The following is a 27,408-nucleotide window of genomic DNA, read 5'->3' on the forward strand; positions in this document are numbered from 1 at the left end:
GATGATGCTGGCCTCATAAAATGAGTTAGGGAGGATTCCCTCTTTTTCTATTGATTGGAATAGTTTCAGAAGGAATGGTACCAGCTCCTACTTGTACCTCTGGTAGAATTCAGCTGTGAATCCGTCTATATATATTCAATCTCAAAAAAGGGAATTTTGTCATTTGCAACAACATAGATGAACACTGAGGTCATTATGCTAAGTGAAATAAGTCAGACATAGAAAGACAAATACTGCATGATCTCACTTATTTGTAGAATCTAAAATAGTCAAATAGTTAAACTCATAGCAGCAGAGTAGAATAGTGGTTGCCAGGGGCTGGGGATGCGAGAAATGAAGAAATGTTGGTCAAAGAGTACAAAATTTCAGTTATGAAAGATAAACTCTGGAGATCTACTGTACAGCAGTGTGACTCTAACTAACAATACTATATTGATTGTGACCTTCACTTCTGCTAAGAGGACAGATCTTAATTGTTCTTACCACACCAAAAAATAAAAAGAGAGCATAGAAAAAAGAAAATGGCAACTATGTGAGGTAACAGCTGTATTATTGGCTGGATTGTGGTGATCATTTCACAGTGTATACACATATCAAAACATTAAGTTGTACAGCTTAATTATATACAATTTTTATTTGTCAATTATACAACACTAAAGCAGAAAAATAAACAGAATTTCTAATGCCTGTTGGGGCAAAAATAAAGTGTATAGAAATTTAGAACCTATTCCCAAATAAATCTCAAACTAAGACAATAAAAGAGAGGAATTATTTATTTCACCCATTCATAAGACGCTAAATACCAAAAATTCATCTTATAATGTTTATTGTAGGAAGAACAAATACTTTTATATGACGAGCACAATCAGAAATGTCTGAAAGCCTTCCAGAATGCTCTGTGGGTAGTTGATGAGCTTCATCATGAGAAATATAAACTTAACTCTCTTAATTCCAACCCTCAAATGTACTCTTCACATGGTAGCTGAGAAGGTGGGTAAGAGGCCTCTCCTCATCTCCTGAGATTGGAGTCAATACCTCTTCTCTTTCTTATCAAAGCACTGTTATACACAACTGTATGTGGTGAAAGCTGTGAGGTGCTGCCTGGATCACAGGTGTCAGCTCTCTTAATGAGAAAGTTTTCCAGGGCAGACTTCCAGTGATTGACCAGCACCAGGGATGAAGGCCTAGCACCCTTGTCCCAAAACATGATAACTCAAAAGGGCCATTCCAGCCACAGAGTTCCCTGTGGAATTGACAGAGGGCAGGGATTGCATTGCATTCCAATGTCCTCCCTCTCAGCAACCTGCTTCTTTCCCAGTCACACTACATCCTGAAGGCTCTTTGTGGGCAGGACCTTTACTTTGTTCACCAATGTCTATGCTACTCAGCCCAAAGGCCTGAAACTCAACTGCTTAACAACCTTTTATCAAATTGAATCAAATCATTCACCACTGTGCCAAGAAATAAAAGAATGTTTTACCTAATATACCATTATATCTAACCTTGTCTAGAAGTGTGATTCAAACAGGTCAAAGTTTGCCTTATTCACTATCGTTGGATTTCTAGTTTGCACAAATAGATCACAACAGTTCAATTACAAGGATCACGTCTGGAATAAAAGGAACCTGTCTATGACTCTCTGTCTTACCTTTTCCACATCGCCCAGACCTTCAGTGTCCAGAAGGACCAGGGTGTGGTTTGGCTTGGAGGGGTGGGGCACGCACCACATCCAGATGCCCTTGGTTTCAGACTGTACCGTGGAGCCCAGAGGGAAGCCTGCAGGGAAGAGGAGGAAGCTAAGCACAGGGACAGCAGAGCAGCCAAGCCGCCCTGGGGCCACAGCATCAGACTGGTTGGATTGTAACTACCCCAACATACATGATGGTGCTTTCTGTATTTCCTCAAGAATGGCTTACTTTGTGAATAATCTATATAAAAAAGCAAGGGACATTAAATGTGAGAATGACGCCAAGTAATGGCTCAAAATGGAGACAAAGAGAAATCTGTGAATCAGACAAAGAGGAGGTCACTGATAACAGGAACATCTTAAAAAGTGGTGGGGCTCAAAGTTAGAGAAGAGTGGGTTGAAGAAAGATACGAGAAGGAAAAAACTCAAAAAGGGAAATTGAGATCTTTTTTTGCATTGAAAAGTGATTAAAAACTAAAACAAACACAAAAACAAAACAGAAGTTGGTGGCCACATGGGATATGGAACTCAGGAAGGGTTTTCAAGATTATATAGATTAAAACATCTTCATATGTTGATGGGAATATTACATGAGGAAAGCAAAATATGTTGTAAGACAAAGGAGACACAATTAAAGGAGCCCAGGACTTGAATACACAAGGGAAGGTAGGATTCTGGGCACTAGTAATGTAGAGTTTCCTTAATGGGAATGAGGGAAAAAATATGAGAACAGATTATCATAAGGTAGTGGTTTGGTGGTAAGAATTGGAATGAGAAGGTTGGTTTATTGAAAGGAATTGGAGTCTACCTTCATGTGCTCTGGGGTAGAGAATCAAGAAGCTGAGATATAGCTGGAATCAAGCAACTGGCCTGTGCCCCAGGATACCACTTACCATGATTCTGTCCTGCCAGATGGTTCATCAAGTAGGATTTCCCTGTACGGTACAGTCCTACAATGGCCACCACCACCACTGGCTGAGAAATCTTTTCAAGAATCTGTATAGCTTGCTGGTTCACCAACAGCTGCTCGTTGTTGTTTTCCACCAGGCAAATGGGGGCCAACATTTTGGGTCCAGATTCCATGGCAACTGCCAACCTAGAAGAGCCTCCCAGTAGAAATAACGTTACATTGTCATTCTCTGTGTCAGTGTTTCCCAAGCACCCATCAACATAGGACTAATGAGACTTCTGTGTTTCTACTGGACAACATGTAATCTAGCATTAGCTGACTGAAGAAGGCTTCTTTTATCACTCTCCCAAATCTGTAATGACGTTAAGTGATGAAACATGGAACATTATCTTCTTTAAAGTTTTACTTCAGTAGTACTATTCAAATCCAAGTAATTGTTACCATAATAGGGGGCCCACTAATACTCCAAGTCCTGTGATGCATGCCTTAAGTATCCGACCCCACTGACACAAAAATCTGCAAGTTAGAGATTATTATAGCCACAAATACACAAATGATATCACGAGTCTTACAAAGGATGAATGCAGAAATCATAGAACCCGGGTTACAAACCTGGACAACTGAGTAAAATAGCAGGCTAGGAAGTTCTAAGTCTTTCTCTCCTTGGAGACATCACAAAACAACTTTAAAAAAATGACTAAAATGATCTTACAGGAGCTCTGGAAAACAGTCATAAGTCTATAGCAACCAGGCGAATGTCCAGTATTTTTAAAAGGCACATTCAAAATGGTAGGCGATTTCATGGCATTTTGTTTGCCAGTTCTGCCCACTCCACTCAGTGACATGGTCTTAGTTTGGAGGAGGTGGTTTTTCACTTCCCAGTTCTCTCCCTTGAAGTGGAGGGAGCAAAGAAGACCTTATCTGTAACACGCTAACCTGACTGGGAGCTACCTGTTCTGGTTTCTGTTCTGCCTACCTTGGATTTCTGGTATGTCATACACAATGATTTCTTGTGTATGATACCAAATCCACTGGAAACAAGTGAAAAAAATTAGATACACCACACTTCATCATAATTAAAAACTTTTGTGCATCAAAGAACACTATCAACAGAGTAAAAAGGCAACCTATGGAAAGGGAGAAAATATTTGCAAATCATGTTTCTGATAGAATACATAAAGAACTCCTAAAACTCAATAGGAACAATAGCCAAAATAAAAATTCAAAAATGGATAGAGTAGACTAGATGTTTCTCCAAAGAAGAAATGGCCAATAAGCACATGAAAACAAATAGCCAATAAGCACATGAAAACATGCTCAACATCATTAATCACTAGGTAAATGAAAATCAAAACTACAATGAAGTAACATGTTAGACCCACCCATTAGGACTATTATTTTTTTTAAAAAAGCCCAAAACCTCAAAACAGAAAACAGGTGTTAGCTAGGATGTTGAGGATTTGGAACCTGTGTGCACTGTTCATGGAATGCAAACTGGTACTCTCACTATGAAAACAGTATGATGGTTCCTTGGAAAACCAAACATAGAATTAACACTTGATCAAGCGATTCTACTTCTACATATACACTCCAAAAAATTAAAGGCAGGGACTCACACAGATATTTGTACATCAGTGTTTATGGCAGCATTATGCACAATAGCCAAAAGATGAAAACAGCTCAAATGACTATAAACAGATGAATAGATTAACAAAATGTTGTATATACCTACAATCAGCTATTATTCAGCCATAAAAATGTAGGAAATTATGACACATGCTACAACATGGATCACCTTGAAGACGTTATGCCAAGTGAAATATGCCAGACACAAAAGAACAAATATTGTATGAGGTACTAGAATAATCAAATACATTGCGACAGAAAGTAGAAGTGTGGCTACCATGGGCTGGGGGAGGAGGGAATGCAGAATCATTGTTTAAAGGTAGAGAGACTCAGTTTACAATGATGAAGTTCTGGAGATGGCTGCACAACTAATGTCACCAAAGTATATTCTTAATTAGTAAAATAGTAATTTTATTAAGTATATTTTACCAACAAAAAAGAGAGTAAAAGACAAAAGCCTGGATAATCGGGCAACCTATTACTCTGTGTTATGCTACTGCAACCACTTATCTGTCAGAATAATCTACCTCAAAGACAGTGGTTATGCTATAAGGTTTTTGATCAACAACCTGCAGTAACTTTTTAATGATCATCATATACTGAAACTTGTTCTCTAATGCATCAGTGTGACCTTATATGTTTGTCTTTTATCTACAGGTTTGGAAGAGTGATGGGAATAGTAGGGAGAAGGGAAAGGATCCACTATGGGATGAGGAAACTCTAGAGAATACAGGCTGTCTTTCCAAAAGGGAAGCAGGAGAATGTCCAGAATCTAAAGAATTCAAGTACAGGCTGAAATACTTAGCCTAGAAAGGATCAGGTTCTCTGCAATTTACTCCCACAGATAAGAATAAGAAAAAGAATAAGAATAACAATACATATAATATTGCATGTTATATATAGAGATAAATTATAGATATCTCGAGAGATAGATAAATTACGTACATATATATTAATAGATAAGTTAGAGAGATTTCTTTTTGAGAGATAAAGTCAATGTTACTTTTGGGTGAATCGAGGTGAAAGGCATATGGGATTTAATTGTAATATTTTTAGAGGTGAAGTTTAATTCCATAAATTTAGTATTGAAAGTACAATTATTCTGTAGATCTCCTGGCACATTTTTATTGCCATTATATTAAAATGGTTTTCTATGATACCTGTATTTCCTTATAATTAGAAAAATGTAAACATAATATTGTCTTCAAATGTCTCAAATACTCAGTTTTGAATTGATATGTCAAACATTCAAGATGCATCTAATGCCACCAAAAATACCAGCTCTATCATTCACTATTTATGTAGCCTTGACCAAGGGGCTTCATCTAGCTGAGCCTGTTGATTATAGGGGTCTGTGAGTTAAATCATACATCTAACCTGGAGGGTGTTTTGATAGTAAAACGAGACATTATAAGTTTATATCTTTGCATAGCATGCACCACAAAATAGGATTTCAGTAAATGTTGAATTAAATGGAGGTTACTACAATAATTACAATAACAATTGGTCCATTAGATTATATATTTCAACAAAATATACAAACTATAAGTTACTAAGAAACAAAAACTACAAATAAATTTTTAACAGGAGCAAAACTGTAAAGTTCAAGCACGCTGTTGCTGTACAACCTGCTCTTGTCTGATTCTTCACTGAGGGGAGTAAGGAAAATGGAGATCACACACGAAGTCCTGATTTCCACAATGAAATGCATTGTAATGTGATGTGTAGCATGTTCATCACATTACAGTGACTGCAACTGTACAGTCCCTTCTTTAAAGTGAACAATAAAGGCAGCTCTAGGAAGATGTGGCTGCTCCTGCAAACAACTTTATATAAACCAGGCCTCTGGTTTCTTAGCTGTGCGGGAATCACAGACCTTTTAACTTCTACTAAATGAAATACAGCTGTTCAATCCTGTTCAGGACTGGTTTTCACACTCTGATGTACATAAGTATCACCTGATCACTCTGATGATTGTTTCTTTTGCTGTGCAGAAGCTCTTTAGTTTAATTAGATCACATTCTCAGCAAACTAACACAGGAACAGAAAACCAAAAACTGCATGTTCTAACTGGTAAGTGGGAGTTGAACCATGAGAACACATGGACACGTGGGGGTGGGGTGGGGGTGGGAAACTCACACACTGGGGCCTGTCGGTGGGTGGAGGGCGAAGGGAGGGAGAGCATTAGGAAAAATACCTAATGCGTGTGGGGCTTAAAACCTAGATGACAGATTGATAGGTGCAGCAACCACCATGGGACATGGTGGTTTTAAAAAAAATTCTTTTTTATCTTAAACATAGTTTCTATTCTTCATCTTTTTTTTTTTTTTTAAAGAATCACCTGAGAGGATTGTTCAAACCCAGATTCCCAGGTCTAAGTATCTATCTGTTTAGCAAGAGCTACAAGTGACTCTGATGTTCCTATGGGAAACTAACACCTCCCCGCCCCCACACACACACAGTTTGGGCTACATAATTATTTTTAAGTAATAAAGACCAGCGATGTGGGGCTAAGTTTATTTCTACGTAGAGATTTATAGAGCTCTTGTTCTGAAGCTTTCCTAAGTGTGACGACTAGAAAGATAGACAAGAAACTCTCCCTTCCAGTATAATTGCCTGAAAGCTCCTTGTTCTCTGCATTCTGGGGCCTGCCGCAGGATCTGAGAGAGATAGCCAGGCAGGCGCCCACCAGGGCTCATTCCAGGCCACTCACTGCTGTCCTGAGTTGATAATCAGGGAACAGCACATGCAGGGGGATGCAGCGTGCCTGGCTGTCATTGGTTCAAGTGGAGAAGCTGAGCTTCCCCAGAACTAAAGCCAGCCACAGACTCCTGCAGGCCAGGCAGCAGGCACCCTGCCCTTCCTGCCCATTCCTCAGTTGCCACTCTGAATCAGAAACCAAGTCTTGAGTTAGGAACTAAGTTGCATGTAAAAGAAAGTGTACATACCTGCTCTATAGCACGGCAGGTCCAAGAACAGTTTTCAGTTGCCTCACTCACCTCTTGTTTTCTTTCCTCCTTTTACTTTTCTGTTCTTTCCTTTATAAAAGGAAAAAAAAAGCTGAGTAAGCTAGTTGTTTCCACAAATGGGATGGTGCAGTAAAAATAAACTTGGAAGTAAAATTAATCCATTCCTTTATTAAAGTGTTAGCAGAGTCATGCCTGAATCATCTGATGTGAGTTTGAGGATGGGTGTTGGGTGCAGGGGTGAGAGGAGGTCAGAAAAAGCCACAGATACTGCACAGTCATGCCTTAGCAAGCACAATCCTGCCAGCTTGCTTTTGTCTTTCCCATCTTAGAAGGCTTCACAGGCTTTCTTCTTGATACCGTTTCCAGGTGGCTTTAGTTTCCCAGGCACACAAGAAAAACAGGAAATCTACAGTAGTCATATAAGCAAAGCTTTAGAAACCAAGAATATTTTAAGCATTTTTCTCTTAGTGGGAATTCTTGAGTTCTGGGGTCTTTTGTTAGTGAAGAACTTCTGATATTTTAAATGTGTTCACACACGCACGCACACACACACACACACACACACACACACACAGGAGAGAGAGAGAAAGAGAGATCTAAAGATATTACTGGTTTAAAAAAAGAATGAACCATGTCTTTTACAGCAACATGGATGGAACTGGAGGTCATTATCTTAGGTGAAACAACTCAGAAACCGAAAGTCAAATACCACATTCTTACTCATAAGTGGAAGCTAAATAATCTTCATACATGGACATAGAAGGTGGAATGTGCAGTGCATAACAGTGTCCAAGCTCCTATGAGAATCTAATGCTGCTGCTGATCTGACAGGAGGCAGGGCTCAGGCCTTAGTGCTCTCTCCCTGCTCACCTCCTGTGTGGCCCAGTTTCTAATAGACCATGCTCTGGGGGTTTGGGACCCTTGATGTGGACTATTTATCCAACAACCCACAGTTTCAATTGGTTGAGACTTGTCCCCAGGGACTTTAACTATTTTGAATTCACAAGTTGCCCTTGAGCAAAATAGACAACCTTTCACAGCGTGGAGAAACATCTGAGTGAGAAAAGGAGAAAGAATTTCTACAGAGGACATAGCAGCATGCTGGGACTGTCTACCATGGCTGCACTGCTAAATGGATTTGAGAACAGAAGCAAGTGGCAGAATGAGCAGACATGAGTTTTGGCAATAACTTAGGCTGAGGATTTGGGGAGTGTGGTAGACTAATCTGAATACTCTATTCAGACAAAGACTTGTGTTAAAAATGTAAAATTCTGGGCCAGGTGCGGTGGCTCATGCCTGTAATCCCAGCACTTTGGGCGGCCAAGGCGGGCGGACCACAAGGTCAGGAGATCAAGACCATCCTGGCTAACACGGTGAAACCCTGTCTCTACTAAAAATACAAAAAAATTAGCCGGGCGTGGTGGCAGACGCCTGTAGTCCCAGCTCCTCGGGAGACTGAGGCAGGAGAATGGCGTGAACCCGGGAGGCGGAGCTTGCAGTGAGCCAAGATCGTGCCACTGCACTCCAGCCTGGGCGACAGAGCGAGACTCCGTCTCCAAAAAAAAAAAGGAAAATTCTGGAATAAAAAATGTTTAATATTTTCAAAAGCAATATTAAAAATTGACTAATTTGTCATGAATGATCTTAAAGACCAAATTCCAAGGGAAGGTGAACGCCCAAAGAGTTAAGTGGCGTATTGAAGCTGTTTTTTTTCTAATAGCGTTTGCCAACCAAGGGAATGCGACCTTCAGTTTGGAAGTCATTTATGAAGAGGCCAGAAGTCAAAGACCAGAGCTTGTCTAAAGTAAAGATTCTAGTAGGAGGCCTCCTTTAGATGTTATAAGACTAAACCAGTGATTCTTAATACTTGCTGCACATAAACATCAGTTGGGGTTCTCCTTAAAAACTTGAGCTCTGATCCATCACCAGAGACTCTGATTTAGTAAGTCTAGAGTTGAGGGTGAGTGTGAGTGTTTTTTTAAAGCCTTGCCCCACCTCCAGGTGGTTCCAATTGCAGTCAAGGAGGCAAAGAACTGGAGTAAATGTTCAGAGCAAGTGTGAACTAGAACTAGCAGGGGAAGCAGGTTTAGGATTGGCTAGCTAGAATAATTTCAGTGGGCTCTGGGGCAGAGGGATTGTTCTTACTTTTGGTTGGCCTTTTGGTGAGTAGGGCAGATGGATAGTGGCCCAGAGAATGAGAGCCAACAGAGAAAGTGGTGGGGTGTGGGCTCCAGGTTGGTTGGTTTGCATATGAAAGGCACACTTGCAGGAGAATCTTGTAGTATCTCCAAGAACTGGCAAGCCAGGGGAGGCTCAGTCTCTCCAGGATCAGCAAAGCCCCAAGATGTCTAAAGCTTTAGATAGGGAAACTAGAAAATGTGGTAATTACAGCATTACATATATTGGATGGTCCATGAAGTCAAGCCAGGAGCTTAGCACAAAACACCCAGAATAGTCAAAGTGACCTGAGAATGAAGAACAAAGCAGGAGGCATCACACTTACTGATTTCAAAATGTATTACAAATCTACAGTAATTAAGACAGTATGGAACTGGCATAAAAATAGACACATAGATGAATGAAACAGAATAGAGAGCTCAGAAATAAAATACAATATTTTGAAAATATATTGAAAAGGTTCTCAACATCACTAATAATCAGAGAAATGCAAATCAAAACAACAGTGATATATCACCTCTTACCTGTTAGGATGGCTATTATAAAAAAAATAGATGAGCATTGATAAGGATGTAGAGAAATAGGAATCCTTTTACACTGTTGAGAATGTGAAATGGTGTGGCAACTCTGCAAAACAGTATGGAGGTTTCCCAAAAAATTACCTACTATATGATCCAGCAATACCATTCCTAGGAATATATTCAAAAGAATAAAAATCAGAAACTTGAAGAAATATCTGCACTCCCATGTTCACTGCAGCATTATTCACAATAGCCAAGATATGAGAAAACACAAATGTCCATCAACAGATAAATGGATAAAGAAAATTTGGTGTATGTGTGTGTGTGTGTCTGTGTGTGAGAGAGAGAGTATTACTCAACTTTAGAAAACAAATATGTTCTGTCATTTGAAACAACATGGATAAACCTGAAGGACATTATGCTAAACAAATAAGGACAGTTACAGAGGACAAAAATTGCATGACCTCACTTCTATGTGGAATCTAAAATAGACTCATAAAAACAGAGAATAGAATGCTGATTGCCAGGAGTTCCAGGGGAGGGAAATGGGGAGTATATTCAATGGGTATAAAGTTTCAGTCATAAAGATGAGTAACTGCAAGAGATCTACTATACAACATAAGAATCATAGGGCATAGCTATAGTTAAAAATACTGTATTATACACTTGAAAATGTGCTAAGAGGCTAGATCCATGTTACATGCTGTTACAAAACATAAACAAATAGCAACAGCAACAACAAACAGGCATGAGGAAACTTAGAGGGGATGGGTATGTCTATTACCTTGATTGTGGTGACGATTTTTTAAGTGTATGCAACTCATTAAATTATATATAATAAATATATGCATTTAAAATATGTCAGTTATACCTCAGTGAAACTTTATAAAATAAATAGATAAATAAATATTCTTGTTTGCAGGTAGGGGAAATTGATAATTGAAATAAAAACCTTAACTTGCAAAACTGTACTGCGGTTCACAAAACAAATAAACTGCGCCAAATCATAGCACGCAAAACGAATTGGCCAAGCTCAAACTTTTTTTAACACCAGCTCATTCAGCTACATAGCTTCTTGAAGAGCAGACAGGTCTACTGATATAACAACTCATCAGGAACCCATGATTTCTAAAGGTGAAACTCCTGACTGTGGCAGTAACTCACTTAGTTTATAAATTCTGACCAGTTCCTGCCAAGATCATCCTATTTTAACCCCAAACCCCTGTATCCTTTCTACCTCTCCACTTTTGGATGCCCTATGGTTCTCTATGGTTGCATTCTTCCTTGCTGCAACAAGCAAAGAGATCTAACTTTTTCCTCATGTATTTTGGTTTTCATATGTTTAAAATATAAATAGAAAAATAAAAGAAGAAGAAACCTTATAAATTTAAGTTGAAAAATAAAATTACATCTATATCTATGTGGGTATAGATATAGATATTGGTTTAGACCACTAAAAGATTCTTGAAGAAACAGCACTCTAATATGAATAAGTAAATCCAGCACCCATATTTTTGTTTACAAATACTTTTTACCCACTTTAAGAAAAAGAAAACAAAAAAGTGCTCCTTGGAGAAATCTCAGGTTCCAGGAATAGGGAGAAAACACAAGGTGTGACTGTGACATTCCTGTGACAGAAAGCAAAAGCGCACTCAAAGATTAACAGGATCACATGAAAAAGGGACAGAAGCTAGCTTACAGACACTCCCTGCAGACAAATTCCGGACAATGGGAACATCACAAAGAATCATGACTATCAGTGATTATAATCACATAATCCGAGCAAGGTTCTAGATCCAGTTGCCAGTCTATGGCCAACAGAGGAGAAAGAAAAACAAGGCAAACTACACCATGTGGAAATAGGGAAGCAGATCCTGAGGGACATAAAAAAAACTGATCTGGATTTTTGAAACCATCAATGTGATTTGAAAATGAATAATAATTTTTTTTTTTTTTTTTTTTTTTTTTTTTTTTTTTTACAGCTAGGTCAAATTATACTGTAAAGTTATTTTTGAGCTTGTAGGATTTGACATGCAACCTAGTATAATTTGTAATTTTATTTTTATTTTTTTATTTTTTTATTTTTTTTTTCTTTTATTATTATTATTATTATTATTATACTTTAGGTTTTATGGTACATGTGCGCAATGTGCAGGTAAGTTACATATGTATACATGTGCCATGCTGGTGCGCTGCACCCACCAACTCGTCATCTAGCATTAGGTGTATCTCCCAATGCTATCCCTCCCCCCTCCCCCCACCCCACAACAGTCCCCAGAGTGTGATGTTCCCCTTCCTGTGTCCATGTGTTCTCATTGTTCAATTCCCACCTATGAGTGAGAATATGCGGTGTTTGGTTTTTTGTTCTTGCGATAGTTTACTGAGAATGATGATTTCCAATTTCATCCATGTCCCTACAAAGGACGTGAACTCATCATTTTTTATGGCTGCATAGTATTCCATGGTGTATATGTGCCACATTTTCTTAATCCAGTCTATCATTGTTGGACATTTGGGTTGGTTCCAAGTCTTTGCTATTGTGAATAATGCCGCAATAAACATACGTGTGCATGTGTCTTTATAGCAGCATGATTTATAGTCCTTTGGGTATATACCCAGTAATGGGATGGCTGGGTCGAATGGAATTTCTAGTTCTAGATCCCTGAGGAATCGCCACACTGACTTCCACAAGGGTTGAACTAGTTTACAGTCCCACCAACAGTGTAAAAGTGTTCCTATTTCTCCACATCCTCTCCAGCACCTGTTGTTTCCGGACTTTTTAATGATTGCCATTCTAACTGGTGTGAGATGGTATCTCATTGTGGTTTTGATTTGCATTTCTCTGATGGCCAGTGATGGTGAGCATTTTTTCATGTGTTTTTTGGCTGCATAAATGTCTTCTTTTGAGAAGTGTCTGTTCATGTCCTTCGCCCACTTTTTGATGGGGTTGTTTGTTTTTTTCTTGTAAATTTGTTGGAGTTCATTGTAGATTCTGGATATTAGCCCTTTGTCAGATGAGTAGGTTGCGAAAATTTTCTCCCATTTTGTAGGTTGCCTGTTCACTCTGATGGTAGTTTCTTTTGCTGTGCAGAAGCTCTTTAGTTTAATTAGATCCCATTTGTCAATTTTGGCTTTTGTTGCCATTGCTTTTGGTGTTTTAGACATGAAGTCCTTGCCCATGCCTATGTCCTGAATGGTAATGCCTAGGTTTTCTTCTAGGGTTTTTATGGTTTTAGGTCTAACATTTAAGTCTTTAATCCATCTTGAATTGATTTTTGTATACGGTGTAAGGAAGGGATCCAGTTTCAGCTTTCTACATATGGCTAGCCAGTTTTCCCAGCACCATTTATTAAATAGGGAATCCTTTCCCCATTTCTTGTTTTTGTCAGGTTTGTCAAAGATCAGATAGTTGTAGATATGTGGCATTATTTCTGATGGCTCTGTTCTGTTCCATTGATCTATATCTCTGTTTTGGTACCAGTACCATGCTGTTTTGGTTACTGTAGCCTTGTAGTATAGTTTGAAGTCAGGTAGTGTGATGCCTCCAGCTTTGTTCTTTTGGCTTAGGATTGACTTGGCGATGCGGGCTCTTTTTTGGTTCCATATGAACTTTAAAGTAGTTTTTTCCAGTTCTGTGAAGAAAGTCATTGGTAGCTTGATGGGGATGGCATTGAATCTGTAAATTACCTTGGGAAGGATGGCCATTTTCATGATATTGATTCTTCCTACCCATGAGCATGGAATCTTCTTCCATTTGTTTGTATCCTCTTTTATTTCCTTGAGCAGTGGTTTGTAGTTCTCCTTGAAGAGGTCTTTCACATCCCTTGTAAGTTGGATTCCTAGGTATTTTATTCTCTTTGAAGCAATTGTGAATGGGAGTTCACTCATGATTTGGCTATCTGTTTGTCTGTTATTGATGTATAAGAATGCTTGTGATTTTTGCACATTGATTTTGTATCCTGAGACTTTGCTGAAGTTGCTTATCAGCTTAAGGAGATTTTGGGCTGAGACAATGGGGTTTTCTAGATATACTATCATGTCATCTGCAAACAGGGACAATTTGACTTCCTCTTTTCCTAATTGAATACCCTTTATTTCCTTCTCCTGCCTAATTGCCCTGGCCAGAACTTCCAACACTATGTTGAATAGAAGTGGTGAGAGAGGGCATCCCTGTCTTGTGCCAGTTTTCAAAGGGAATGCTTCCAGTTTTTGCCCATTCAGTATGATATTGGCTGTGGGTTTGTCATAAATAGCTCTTATTATTTTGAGATACGTCCCATCAATTCCTAATTTATTGAGAGTTTTTAGCATGAAGGGTTGTTGAATTTTGTCAAAGGCCTTTTCTGCATCTATTGAGATAATCATGTGGTTTTTGTCTTTCATTCTGTTTATATGCTGGATTACATTTATTGATTTGCGTATATTGAACCAGCCTTGCATCCCAGGGATGAAGCCCACTTGATCATGGTGGATAAGCTTTTTGATGTGCTGCTGGATTCTGTTTGCCAGTATTTTATTGAGGATTTTTGCATCAATGTTCATCAAGGATATTGGTCTAAAATTCTCTTTTTTTGTTGTGTCTCTGCCAGGCTTTGGTATCAGGATGATGCTGGCCTCATAAAATGAGTTAGGGAGGATTCCCTCTTTTTCTATTGAATGGAATAGTTTCAGAAGGAATGGTACCAGCTCCTCCTTGTACCTCTGGTAGAATTCGGCTGTGAATCCATCTGGACCTGGACTTTTTTTGGTTGGTAAGCTATTGATTATTGCCACAATTTCAGCTCCTGTTATTGGTCTATTCAGAGATTCAACTTCTTCCTGGTTTAATCTTGGGAGGGTGTATGTGTTGAGGAATTTATCCATTTCTTCTAGATTTTCTAGTTTATTTGCATAGAGGTGTTTGTAATATTCTCTGATGGTAGTTTGTATTTCTGTGGGATTGGTGGTGATATCCCCTTTATCATTTTTTATTGCATCTATTTGATTCTTCTCTCTTTTTTTCTTTATTAATCTTGCTAGCGGTCTATCAATTTTGTTGATCCTTTCAAAAAACCAGCTCCTGGATTCATTTATTTTTTGAAGGGTTTTTTGTGTCTCTATTTCCTTCAGTTCTGCTCTGATTTTAGTTATTTCTTGCCTTCTGCTAGCTTTTGAATGTGTTTGCTCTTGCTTTTCTAGTTCTTTTAATTGTGATGTTAGGGTGTCAATTTTGGATCTTTCCTGCTTTCTCTTGTGGGCATTTAGTGCTATAAATTTCCCTCTACACACTGCTTTGAATGCATCCCAGAGATTCTGGTATGTTGTGTCTTGGTTCTCGTTGGTTTCAAAGAACATCTTTATTTCTGCCTTCATTTCGTGATGTACCCAGTAGTCATTCAGGAGCAGGTTGTTCAGTTTCCACGTAGTTGAGCGGTTTTGAGTGAGATTCTTAATCCTGAGTTCTAGCTTGATTGCACTGTGATCTGAGAGACAGTTTGTTACAATTTCTGTTCTTTTACATTTATTGAGGAGAGCTTTACTTCCAAGTATATGGTCAATTTTGGAATAGGTGTGGTGTGGTGCTGAAAAAAATGTATATTCTGTTGATTTGGGGTGGAGAGTTCTGTAGATGTCTATTAGGTCCGCTTGGTGCAGAGCTGAGTTCAATTCCTGGGTATCCTTGTTGACTTTCTGTCTCGTTGATCTGTCTAATGTTGATAGTGGGGTGTTAAAGTCTCCCATTATTAATGTGTGGGAGTCTAAGTCTCTTTGTAGGTCACTCAGGACTTGCTTTATGAATCTGGGTGCTCCTGTATTGGGTGCATATATATTTAGGATAGTTAGCTCTTCTTGTTGAATTAATCCCTTTACCATTATGTAATGGCCTTCTTTGTCTCTTTTGATCTTTGTTGGTTTAAAGTCTGTTTTATCAGAGACTAGGATTGCAACCCCTGCCTTTTTTTGTTTTCCATTTGCTTGGTAGATCTTCCTCCATCCTTTTATTTTGAGCCTATGTGTGTCTCTGCACGTGAGATGGGTTTCCTGAATACAGCACACTGATGGGTCTTGAGTCTTTATCCAGTTTGCCAGTCTGTGTCTTTTAATTGGAGCATTTAGTCCATTTACATTTAAAGTTAATATTGTTATGTGTGAATTTGATCCTGTCATTATGATGTTAGCTGGATATTTTGCTCATTAGTTGATGCAGTCTCTTCCTAGTCTCGATGTTCTTTACATTTCGGTATGATTTTGCAGTGGCTGGTACCGGTTGTGCCTTTCCATGTTTAGCGCTTCCTTCAGGAGCTCTTTTAGGGCAGGCCTGGTGGTGACAAAATCTCTCAGCATTTGCTTGTCTGTAAAGTATTTTATTTCTCCTTCACTTATGAAGCTTAGTTTGGCAGGATATGAAATTCTGGGTTGAAAATTCTTTTCTTTAAGAATGTTGAATATTGGCCCCCACTCTCTTCTGGCTTGTAGGGTTTCTGCCGAGAGATCCGCTGTTAGTCTGATGGGCCTCCCTTTGATGGTAACCCGACCTTTCTCTCTGGCTGCCCTTAACATTTTTTCCTTCATTTCAACTTTGGTGAATCTGACAATTATGTGTCTTGGAGTTGCTCTTCTCGAGGAGTATCTTTGTGGCGTTCTCTGTATTTCCTGAATCTGAATGTTGGCCTGCCTTGCTAGATTGGGGAAGTTCTCCTGGATAATATCCTGCAGAGTGTTTTCCAACTTGTTTCCATTCTCCCCGTCACTTTCAGGTACACCAATCAGACGTAGATTTGGTCTTTTCACATAGTCCCACATTTCTTGGAGGCTTTGCTCGTTTCTTTTTATTCTTTTTTCTCTAAACTTCCCTTCTCGCTTCATTTCATTCATTTCATCTTCCAGGGCTGATACCCTTTCTTCCATTTGATCGCATCGGCTCCTGAGGCTTCTGCATTCTTCACGTAGTTCTCGAGCCTTGGTTTTCAGCTCCATCAGCTCCTTTAAGCACTTCTCTGTATTGGTTATTCTAGTTATACATTCTTCTAAATTTTTTTCAAAGTTTTCAACTTCTTTGCCTTTGGTTTGAATATCCTCCCGTAGCTCGGAGTAATTTGATCGTCTGAAGCCTTCTTCTCTCAGCTCGTCAAAGTCATTCTCCGTCCAGCTTTGTTCCGTTGCTGGTGAGGAACTGCGTTCCTTTGGAGGAGGAGAGGTACTCTGGTTTTTAGAGTTTCCAGTTTTTCTGCTCTGTTTTTTCCCCATCTTTGTGGTTTTATCTACTTTTGGTCTTTGATGATGGTGATGTACAGATGGGTTTTTGGTGTGGATGTCCTTTCTGTTAGCTTTCCTTCTAACAGACAGAACCCTCAGCTGCAGGTCTGTTGGAGTACCTGGCCGGCCGTGTGAGGTGTCAGTCTGCCCCTGCTGGGGGGTGCCTCCCAGTTAGGCTGCTCGGGGGTCGGGGTCAGGGACCCACTTGAGGAGGCAGTCAGCCCGTTCTCAGATCTCCAGCTGCGTGCTGGGAGAACCACTGCTCTCCTCACAGCTGTCAGACAGGGACATTTAAGTCTGCAGAGGTTACTGCTGTCTTTTTGTTTGTCTGTGTCCTGCCCCCAGAGGTGGAGCCTACAGAGGCAGGCAGGCCTCCTTGAGCTGTGGTGGGCTCCACCCAGTTCAAGCTTCCAGGCTGCTTTGTTTACCTAAGCGAGCCCGGGCAATGGTGGGCGCCCCTCCCCCAGCCTCGCTGCCGACTTGCTGTTTGATCTCAGACTGCTGTGCTAGCAATCAGCGAGACTCCGTGGGCGTAGGACCCTCTGAGCCAGGTGCGGGCTATACTCTCCTGGGGCACCGTTTCCTAAGCCCGTCGGAAAAGCACAGTATTCGGGTGGGAGTGGCCCGATTTTCCAGGTGCCGTCTGTCACCCCTGGGAGGGGAACTCCCTGACCCCTTGCGCTTCCCGAGTGAGGCAATGCCTCGCCCCTGCTTCGGCTGGCGCACGGTGCAGTCACCCACTGACCTGCGCCCACTGTCTGGCACTCCCTAGTGAGATGAACACGGTACCTCAGATGGAAATGCAGAGATCACCCGTCTTCTGCGTCGCTCGCGCTGGGAGCTGTAGACCGGAGCTGTTCCTATTCGGCCATCTTGGCTCCTCCCCCCAAGTAGTTGACTTTCTTCTTTTCCAAGTTATGCATTTGTAACTGAAGCTTTTTCTCTCAACAAAAAATTACCCGAATTCTATATGTTTTTACATGTCATACTGAGACAGCCAGGTGGCAGATGTGAGGGGGTCCCTGAAGAAACTCCAACCAGCCTCGAATAATAATTTTTAAACTAGCTTTCTGGATTGAATTCTAATAGATACACAAATACAAAGTATAAACCTTGTTTTGATCCTGGTTCAAAACTATTAATATGTGTAAACCGAATACCTACAAAAGTATCTTTAAAGACAAAAGGGAAATTTAAATATGGGCATATTATTAAGTTATATTAGAGAATTATTATTATTACTAACTTTCCTAGGTATGCTAATAGCAATGTGTTTATTTAGGCAAATATACTCATCCTAAGGAGATGCATGCTGAAGTATTTAATAATGAAGTATGACAAAGTCTTCAAATTACTTTTAAATGGTTCATCATAGAAAGTGTGCAGAGAGAGAATAAGTTTGCCAAAATATTAACACATTTTTAATTCTGATCAAAGTTATGTGGGTGTTCATTGCTCTATTCTTTTTACTGTACTGTATGTTTAAAATATTTCTATTTACAATGTTGAAAGGGAGAAAAGAATTGTCTTACTACACAAAGACATTCTTGCCGTGTTAAAAATATTTAAGAGGGGACCTGGCATGGTGTCTCACACCTGGAGGAAAAATAAAGCAACAGCAGAAAGAGCCCACAGGAACTCTCTCGTGCCCAGGGTGAAGGTCAAGCTGGACACCAGACAAGGATGGTCCCGATCCCAGCTAGAAACAGTCCAACAGGTGGCAGCTCTTTCCATTCCAAAGTGGGCTATCAACTCTCTACATGGAGAAGCTTCATGCACTTTAATGAAGAAATTGCTTTTGCTTTCTCCTTTGACTCCAGACCTTGGTACTGAGACAAGAAAATAAGTTAGAACTACTCGTGTACTACCAGCACCAGGAAACGAGCTGAGTCTATCAAATTAAACCAAAGACCTGGTAAAGCTGTGACTGTGGGTCAACGTCCTGGCAGCAGCCAGAGATGGAGGCAACTCACCAGGAGCCCATTGGTGGAAGCCAGGTGATAATTCCACCAATTCCCCCATTTGGCCATCAGTTTCGAGGACATCGTGCTTCTCAGCTGATGTCCACATGAGGGCAGCAGAGGGATTTTAAGAGTTGAAGCGCTCTCTACAGAACTAACAGAGACAGAGAGAAACACAGAGATAGAGGGAGACAGAGACAGAGAGAAACAGAGATAGAGGGAGACAGAGACAGAGAGAGGGAGGAAGACAGAGAGAAAAAGAGAAAGAATTAATAAACAGCTATGTTTACATATTCTCGTTTTGGGACAAGACTGGATTTCCAAGAGGCAACACACAGTGACTGCTTCCACAGGTGAGTGAAAGTTATTTAGGGAAAAAAGGTTTATAAACGTGAAAGTTTACAGGAAGAGATTCAGGGAAGATAAGCCAAAGGCGGTAGAAGGAAGAGGTAAGGAAATCTGAATCCCCCAGAACCCGCATATTACTAAGTGAAAGGAGCCAATTTGAGAATGCTGGATATGTGTGATTCTAACTATATGACATTGCGGAAAGGGCAAAACCATGGAGACGGTAAAAGGATAATGATTTCCAAGAGTTGAAGGGAGAACGGCGTGAACAGGCAGAGTAAAGATTATTAGAGCAGTGTAACTATTCTGTATGACGCTATAATAGTGGATACCTGGCATTATGCATTTGCCCTATGGAATGCACCACACCAAGGGTAAACCTAATGTAAACTATCAACTTTGTGTGATAATGATGTGTCAATGGAGGTCCGTAAATTGTCACACAAGTGCCACACTAGAGCAGGATATGAATAGTGGGAGAGGTTATACTTGCGTGGGAGCAGTGGTTACCGGGGAAATCTCTGTACCTTCTGTTCAGTACTGCTGTGAACCTAAAACTGCTCTAAAAATAGTATGTTGAAAAACAACAACAAAGACCATTTACTTAACTGCTTCTGAACTGCCATATGCAATAGATATAAAGGAAACGCTCTCATAGTCCAACAGGCCCAGAAGTCTGAATATCCACTGATACAAAACCATCTTTTTTGTCCTCCAAAAAAGTACCCCTAAGGTACTCTAATTTCTTTTTCCTTTAACCTATCTCCCTCTTTTACGTTTGCCCTTAGGCCCACACCCTCATCCCCAATTTCTACTGTCTTATATAATGTCATTCCTTTGGAGCCAATGCTAGGTGACGGCTACCTAGGCTGATAAACTTATCTATGGCTTTAGGTGCTTTGCACTCTTCTCTGGTTTTTAAGCATGAAAGTGACTGACTATTTATTGGAAGACCTTAAGGTTTTTCCAGTGAACACATCAACACAACCTTGCAGACTGAGGGGCCTTGCTGCATAGATAGATGATGAAGCTGCTCCCTGCACTAATCTGCTGCTGTTATCCCATTAGCAAATGTTAGCTAAGCATTTACTCTGCACTGGGCACTGTGCTGTGTGTTAGGAAGTCAAACAAGTAATACATGATGTCTACGTTTAAAAAGATTCCAGGTAACTAGATAGTTACAGAGTAGAAGCTGTTAAGCTCCACAAGTAGCTTTCTAGGACTTTCACCACAAGCAAGCAGTGTGTGTTTAAGATCTGCTACAAAGTGTGATTATTCTTCTCTTGATCCACGGTTGACACATGCATTCCTGTCACCATCAAAGGGTTTTTTAAAATGGCTGTTTCCACAAGACACACTTTTACAGTTTTGTTGGTCATTTTGCCCCAGTGACTCTGTGGGCAGTCCGGACAGCAGGGTTTTGTAGAGCACGCCAAGAATCCTGAGTTGAACTCAGCGTGACTCTCGCTTCATTCCTCCCATTGGCTCTTTCCAACTCCAACATGGCTTTGGAGATACAGTCCACACATGGCAGAGACTAGGTGCTGATTAATTGTTGGCCTAAGCTTTTTATTTTCAAAGCTTAAGTTGAATCACTTTGAGTACAATTTAACCAAAACAACCATCATATTCCTTAGTGTTGAGCTGCTGTAGTAATCAAGTGTTGCTTCTTCTATATTTATTGATTTAGCCTGAATGAGTCTCTTCTGCAACTGGTTACTTTTCAGAAAGGCCAAATAAACCATATAGGAGAGCATCTTTGTTATCTTGGTGTGAGAAAGATGTTTTTAAGAAGACTCCAAAAAATCACACATGATAGAGGGAAAATTGTTGAATTTCTTTTCATTAAGAGAATCTCCCAATCCATAAAATACAGGTGATTTGGCAAAGCTAGTTACAGCACCTAAAATTGATGTAATGTCTACATCTCAGTATATGTAGAATATTCAACATTATAATATATATACACACATGTATATGTGATAAACTAAACAAAAAGCTGAGAGATTTTGAAAGAAATTTTAAATGTATTAACCCAGCAAAGAAGTAGTATCTAGAACATTCAGGGGACACCAACAAATTTACAATCAATAAAAACAAAAAGCTAATTAAAACAGTGATAAGCAACAAATTTATGTTAATATGAATTACATGTATTTTTGTATTCATAGAATGAAAAACCTGAAAACTGGGAAATGTATAGTGTTCAACCCTACTACTGTTAAAAAATAAGTCTGACACCACTTTGTACCCATCATATGAAAAAGTAGAGTCAGAAAACACTAAGCGTTAGCAAAAAGATGCTGAAAAAGAACATTTGTTTCTCTGGTGGAAGAAGAAATGGTGTATTCTTTTTAGAGAGCAATCTGGCAATACTTATCCCATAACTGTACTTTCAACTACTGGATGTTTATGCCAGAGCAATTGTTTCCAAGTCCTGTACAGGGACACACACATGCATATGCATCTTTGCCAGGGGTTATTGAAGCATCCTAGATGCCCATCACTACAGAGTGGATAACTAGCATGCTGGATGGACAAATCTTGAACAACACAATAATGAGTGAAAAAAAAGTTGTAAATGTATTGTACATCCCATTTAATTAAAAACAAATACATAATGCATGTGCACATATACTAGCCATATTATTATTCTCATTTTACCCATGAGGAAGCAGAAACTCTGAGAGGTTATGTTATTTGCCTAAGGTCAAACAGTTAGTAAGTGGCATAGCTGGGATTTGAATGCAGGTCTGTATAACTCTGAATCTCATACACTATATTCCTTGCTATCTGTTCACATATTAAGAAATAAGTGAAGCTACCAAAAATAAGTTCTTTTTTTTTTTTTTTTTTACTCCATTCCCCAGTTCTCCATCATTGACCACTACGGTTTCTTTGGTAGGCTGAATGATGCTCCTTAGATATGCCCACATCCTGACCTCCAAAACCTCTGAATGTTTCCTTGTATGGTAAAAGAAACTTTGCAATTGTGTCCTAGTCAAGGATCTTGAGATGAGGGGATTCTCCTGCATTACTCAAGGGGGCACAATGAAATCACAACGGTATTTATATGAAGGACGTAGGAGAAGTCAGAGGGGAGTAGGAGACATGATGATGAAGCAAGAGGTGGAAGTGATCCCAGGAAGAGGCCATGATCAAGGAATGCAGGGGCCTCTAAGGGCTGAAAATGGTGAGGAAATGGATTTTCCCCTAGAGTCTCCAGGAGTACTCAACACCTTGACCTCCCTCTAGAACTAATTAGATTACATTTGTGTTCTTTTAAGCTTACTAACTTTGTGGTAATTTGTTACAGTGGCAACAAGAAACTATTATAGTTAGTAATAATTCAGACTCACTTCATGGTATTTCTGTTAGTGGTGGAAGAGATCTGAGTTATCCTGAGTAACTGATAGCATATTCATGGGGGTCTGCAGCAACTTCAGCCTTTGTCTTCTCAGAAGAAATAATTTGACTGAGGGGCATAAAGCAGAAAAAGAGACTGAGGCAAGTTCCAGAGCAGAAGGGGAAGTTTATTAGAACGGCTTTAGAAGAGGAAAGAAAGGAAAGAACCCTTAAAAGAAATCCAAGTGGGCACCTGAAGATCAAAGAGAGAAAAAGAGCCTTTAACCTTGATCCTAGAGCTTGATAGGCTGATCTCTTTCCCGGGATTCTTCCCTTAGGGTGGGCTGCCTGCATGTGCAGTGCTCTTCTTACCCTTGGGAATTGAGCACATGCAGTGTGTTTAGGAAGTCGTGTGCATGCCCATCTGAGGCTTTCTTCCCTTTTCTGGTGGAGTGTACCTGGAAGGTCATATTTCACCACTTTGTCTCTTAACTGCACACCCAGGAAGTTTCTTCTCCTGGGGTCTGCATTTAGTGAACATTTTAATGTTAACAGGTGTGGGCCATCAGGAAAGGGTCTCTCCCTGACACCAGCTGCCAATTTATCACTTTTAGAAATGCCATGTGAAAATTGCTTACCCATCACCAAACATTTCTACTGCATTGGGGGAGAGGCCTCTCCTGTCCCACTCATGCCTGTCTATCTACCTGTAACATTTCAAGCTGTCTTAGGAGTAATAGTTATGTTTCTAATAAGGTGCAACAGCTAGGTAATGCCAAATTTGAAAATCGAATTTGCATTTCTTGATTTCCTCAGTGCTAGGCTCTTTCCATTGCATCTTACAGACAACAAGTGTAAAATATCTGAAATAATAGGTACAAGGAATTTAAAAGACAGGTAAAACGTAGACATTAGAAGTGGATAACTTGTTTCCAAGGGAGCACAGGCATGAACACCAGGCATAGAAACCAAATAATTTCTGTGATTCTGTTGCAGTGAATACTCGAAGATATACAAAGAAACGTTTTCTGTGCTTAAACTCCTATACTGGCTATTTGTGATGTAGAACAATTCAGGTTTGATTCAACTGCACTAGCAATGCTATCTACGTATACTGATGTGCTCTTAATATGAATCACTTCTATAGGGCAAGGATAGTGAAAAGAATGCTGTTACTGAGATTACTGTAATACTGTACAAAAGTACCGGATTTGAAATCAGAATGGAGTTCAACTCTCAACTCTGCCATTAGCTCTGTGACCTGAAAAAGGCTCTGATATGTATGATACACACCACTCTATGTAAGATTTCTCACCCATGGAATAGTGCATGGTCCATTACAGCTGTTCTGTGTTATGCTAAGCCAGGCAGTGCTCTCCTGAGTAGATGGTGCTGTCCTAACAGACAGTGGTCTGCAGCCAGAAAGAGGAGCCTTGACATTCATCAAGTGCCTCCTGTGAGCCATGCTCCACACTTCACCTCTGCTGTGTTGGTCAATATTCACAATATGAAAGGTTGCATTATAATACATATTTTATAGCTGAGGGGACAGATACCCAGAGAGCTCAAGTAACACACTCAAATTCATGGAGCACTTGCTAATTAGAACCAGTTCTGTTGACTTGAAATGTGGTCTGTGACACTGTCATCACTTACCTCAGGATTAAATAATACTGACTCACACTCTGACAACACTTTTCAGGTTCCAGACACTTCTACACTCATTAATTTAAAACCATCAAGAACCCCGTGTCAAAGCCAAGACATATCAAAAACAGGCTCAGATATATTTAAGAAACCTGTCCAAGGTAACACAGTTAGGAAATGATAGAGATGGTGGAACTTGAATTCAGGACTCTGACACCATGCCCTTTCCACTATGCCCTGGCACCCTACTCTACCACCACTAAAGGAAACTTGGATAAATTACTTAACATCTCTAAACTTCGGTTCCCTCTACTACAAGCTCTTTATTATAATAGCTGTCCATGAAGTTATCCTGAGGATTAGAGAAGTCTTAGGAAGTATTTTGCAAGTGTTTATGAACATACAAATGACAGGAGTATTTCAGCTTCCTTTGAGCAATGACCATCTGTGTCATCCAATTTAGCTCCTTACTTAAAAGTTTAGACAGGATCATTATATCAATTTGGGGACTAAATACCTCTATGATACACACTTCTATAATGCTGGCAGAGAATGAGGGCTCAATAAACACGTATTTTCTATTGTTGGTAGGAAAATAGCCATTGATCAATATCTGTTCAGAAAGATAAACAAATGCTCTAGTCATGGATAACAGCATTTAGGGCAATAGCCAGTCCATCAAATGGTGTTGAAACCCTAATACCATATTCCTGCATTTCTGTGCTAGGGAAGAATCCTTTTGTCCTCAATGAAGTTTAGTGTAGTATTGAACCTGCTGTGGGAAGGAAAAACCCAGATCAAATTAACAGAAAAATTGTGTTAGGACAGGTCATACAAAGCAGTCTTCCCAGTGATATCTCCTGTGATATTGGTAAATGAAGGTATTTGGTGGTTAGCAGACACATCCTCATCCACAAGGAAATAACTGTGTGCCACAGCAAACTGGCAGTGTCATTAAGTTCCCGCTACCTGAATGCACCCATCACATGGAGTCATATGAAATATACACTGTTTTCTTAAAATGAGATTGACATAGTTTTTGTAAATCATTGAACTTTCTTTCAGAGCAATTGGATTAACATTTTTTGTAAATTAAAAGTCAACCTCTTTTGCTTTGTCTAGAGCACTGTATGTATAGTATGTGAAAGGAGAAGGAAGAGAGAGGAGGAAAGGAGAAGAAAGAGGGGAAGAAGACAAGCAGGAGAAGAGAAATGAGATAAAGAGAGTCATTTCAAAATGATAAATGTTTTAATTCAAGAGAAAGACAAAATATTTCTGAATTTTTATGTATATAAATATCAGAGCCTTAAAATAAATTCTCCACAAATTTCAAAGGGATGAAGTCATATAGAGTATATCTTTGGACACAATAAATTAAGCTAGGAATCAGTAATGAGAAAGGACTAGAAAAATATCCACGTTTCAAATGACCCATGTGTCACAAAAAAGTTACAAAGAGAATTAGAAAATATTTTGACCTCTTCTTTGTAGTGATAAATGAGCATTGTTCTTTAATTCTTGAAACAGCCTCTGGGTTTGTTTTGTGGTCCCTAAAATGCAGCGCTACTTCTGCTCGGTTCAAAAAACCCAGCATGGTACTTTCACACCTAATATAATTGTCTGCCTTATAGAAACACATTCTGAGAATCAGGATTGAATCTCCATTTGCATAACAGTAATAACCCGCCACTCTCTCTCCAGTTAGTTCTTGTTGGTTACAAACCAGGTTTGTATTTTAGAATAACAGTGGAAGAAATCTTTGTAACACAGTTATCAATTGCTGACAGGGGCAGGGAGGAAGGTCTTCTTAAATGTAATTTTCCATATGCCTTTAAGAGATGATTAAGTTTAGCATGCAATATTGAACAGATGCCTGTTCGTTCTGCAGCCATAAATCCTCCTTCCTATTCTTTAGGATTTCCTGCAAGGGGAATGTAGATGACAGTCACCAGAAGAAAGGGATGTGGTGATGAAATTTCAAACAATCTTATTCGATGGGTAGTCTAACTGTGGTCCTTTTGAGAACATTTTAGTGGAGCAGCACAGGCAATGTAGCAAGAATCAAGAGACTTAATTTACTCTCAACTCTGAAACCACTCTGCAAGACATAGGGAAAGCTTCTTATTAACTTCCCTGTGCTGAAGAGTCTTCATCTAGGAAATTGCTGAGGTTGCAATATGTAATCTTCATGGTTCCTTAGCAGCTGTAGCATCCTGTAATTCTATCTTCAGTAACAAAATAAATGTAAACAATGACATGTTAAGGGATTCCATCCAAGAAAATCAAGATTCTAGGAATGGATGTATACATAGAGAATAGCAACAGGTAAGTAATGACTTAGGGGAGTTCTGGAACCATGCCACTATGCACTATAGGAGGAGGCAATGATGAATTTGACAGATCAGACAAATCCTGAATAAAAGTCCCAAACTTTGTGGTTAAAAAATAAAGGAAATAAAGTTCTCTAGAACTCTCTCTGTGATGAGAATTCACACTTCTTTACCATGAATAGGAGATAAGCCATGGGAGCAATGTGTCAAATTCTAGACAGTTCCAAATGGCCCAAAAATGGGAAGCAAAAATGCTGACAATGTACCATGAGCTTTTTCTGGAATTCCTGGTTTTCACCCCTGGAGTGCTCCATGAAGACTGCAATGGCTTCCCTCTCACAGGCTGTGTGCATATCCAGCAACTCCTGGAGCATGTCTGTGGGGAACCTCATTCGCTGGGCCATCTGCTGGCTGTAGTGGTTGGCTGCCCTCTGCAAGGCCACTGAATTCTCATGCTGGGCCAGAGTCATCACTGTGTTCTCCAAACAAGGTACTGCTCCACTGTTGATGGCATCCACATAAGTCACCACCAGAGTCCCCAGCCCTGACAGGACATGAACTAGAGATTTATATAAATTTCATACTCAATAGGATCCAGGTTTATGAGATGAAGATTCTAAAATAACACACACACACACACACACACACAC

General features: G+C 39.7%; 1 protein-coding gene across 4 annotated transcripts in view; it reads right to left on the minus strand.

The window, feature by feature from the left end:
- GBP6 (guanylate binding protein family member 6) overlaps positions 1–27,408 on the minus strand; it is a 100,006-nt gene that overhangs the window by 15,700 nt on the left and 56,898 nt on the right. Inside the window, exons 2-4 of one of the 4 annotated variants that reach the window (XM_054477201.2) lie at positions 7,223–7,261; positions 2,581–2,793; positions 1,649–1,776 (exon numbers count right to left, since the gene is read on the minus strand). In XM_054477201.2, coding sequence (XP_054333176.2) covers positions 1,649–1,776; positions 2,581–2,793; positions 7,223–7,261 — 380 coding nt within the window. Of the gene's footprint in view, positions 1–1,648; positions 1,777–2,580; positions 2,794–7,171; positions 7,410–27,408 lie in introns of those variants that run through there. The other 3 variants (XM_054477185.2, XM_054477190.2, XM_054477175.2) reach the window with 3 other exon arrangements.

This window comes from Pongo pygmaeus, chromosome 1, assembly GCF_028885625.2.
Source record: "Pongo pygmaeus isolate AG05252 chromosome 1, NHGRI_mPonPyg2-v2.0_pri, whole genome shotgun sequence".
Taxonomy (NCBI): domain Eukaryota; kingdom Metazoa; phylum Chordata; class Mammalia; order Primates; family Hominidae; genus Pongo; species Pongo pygmaeus.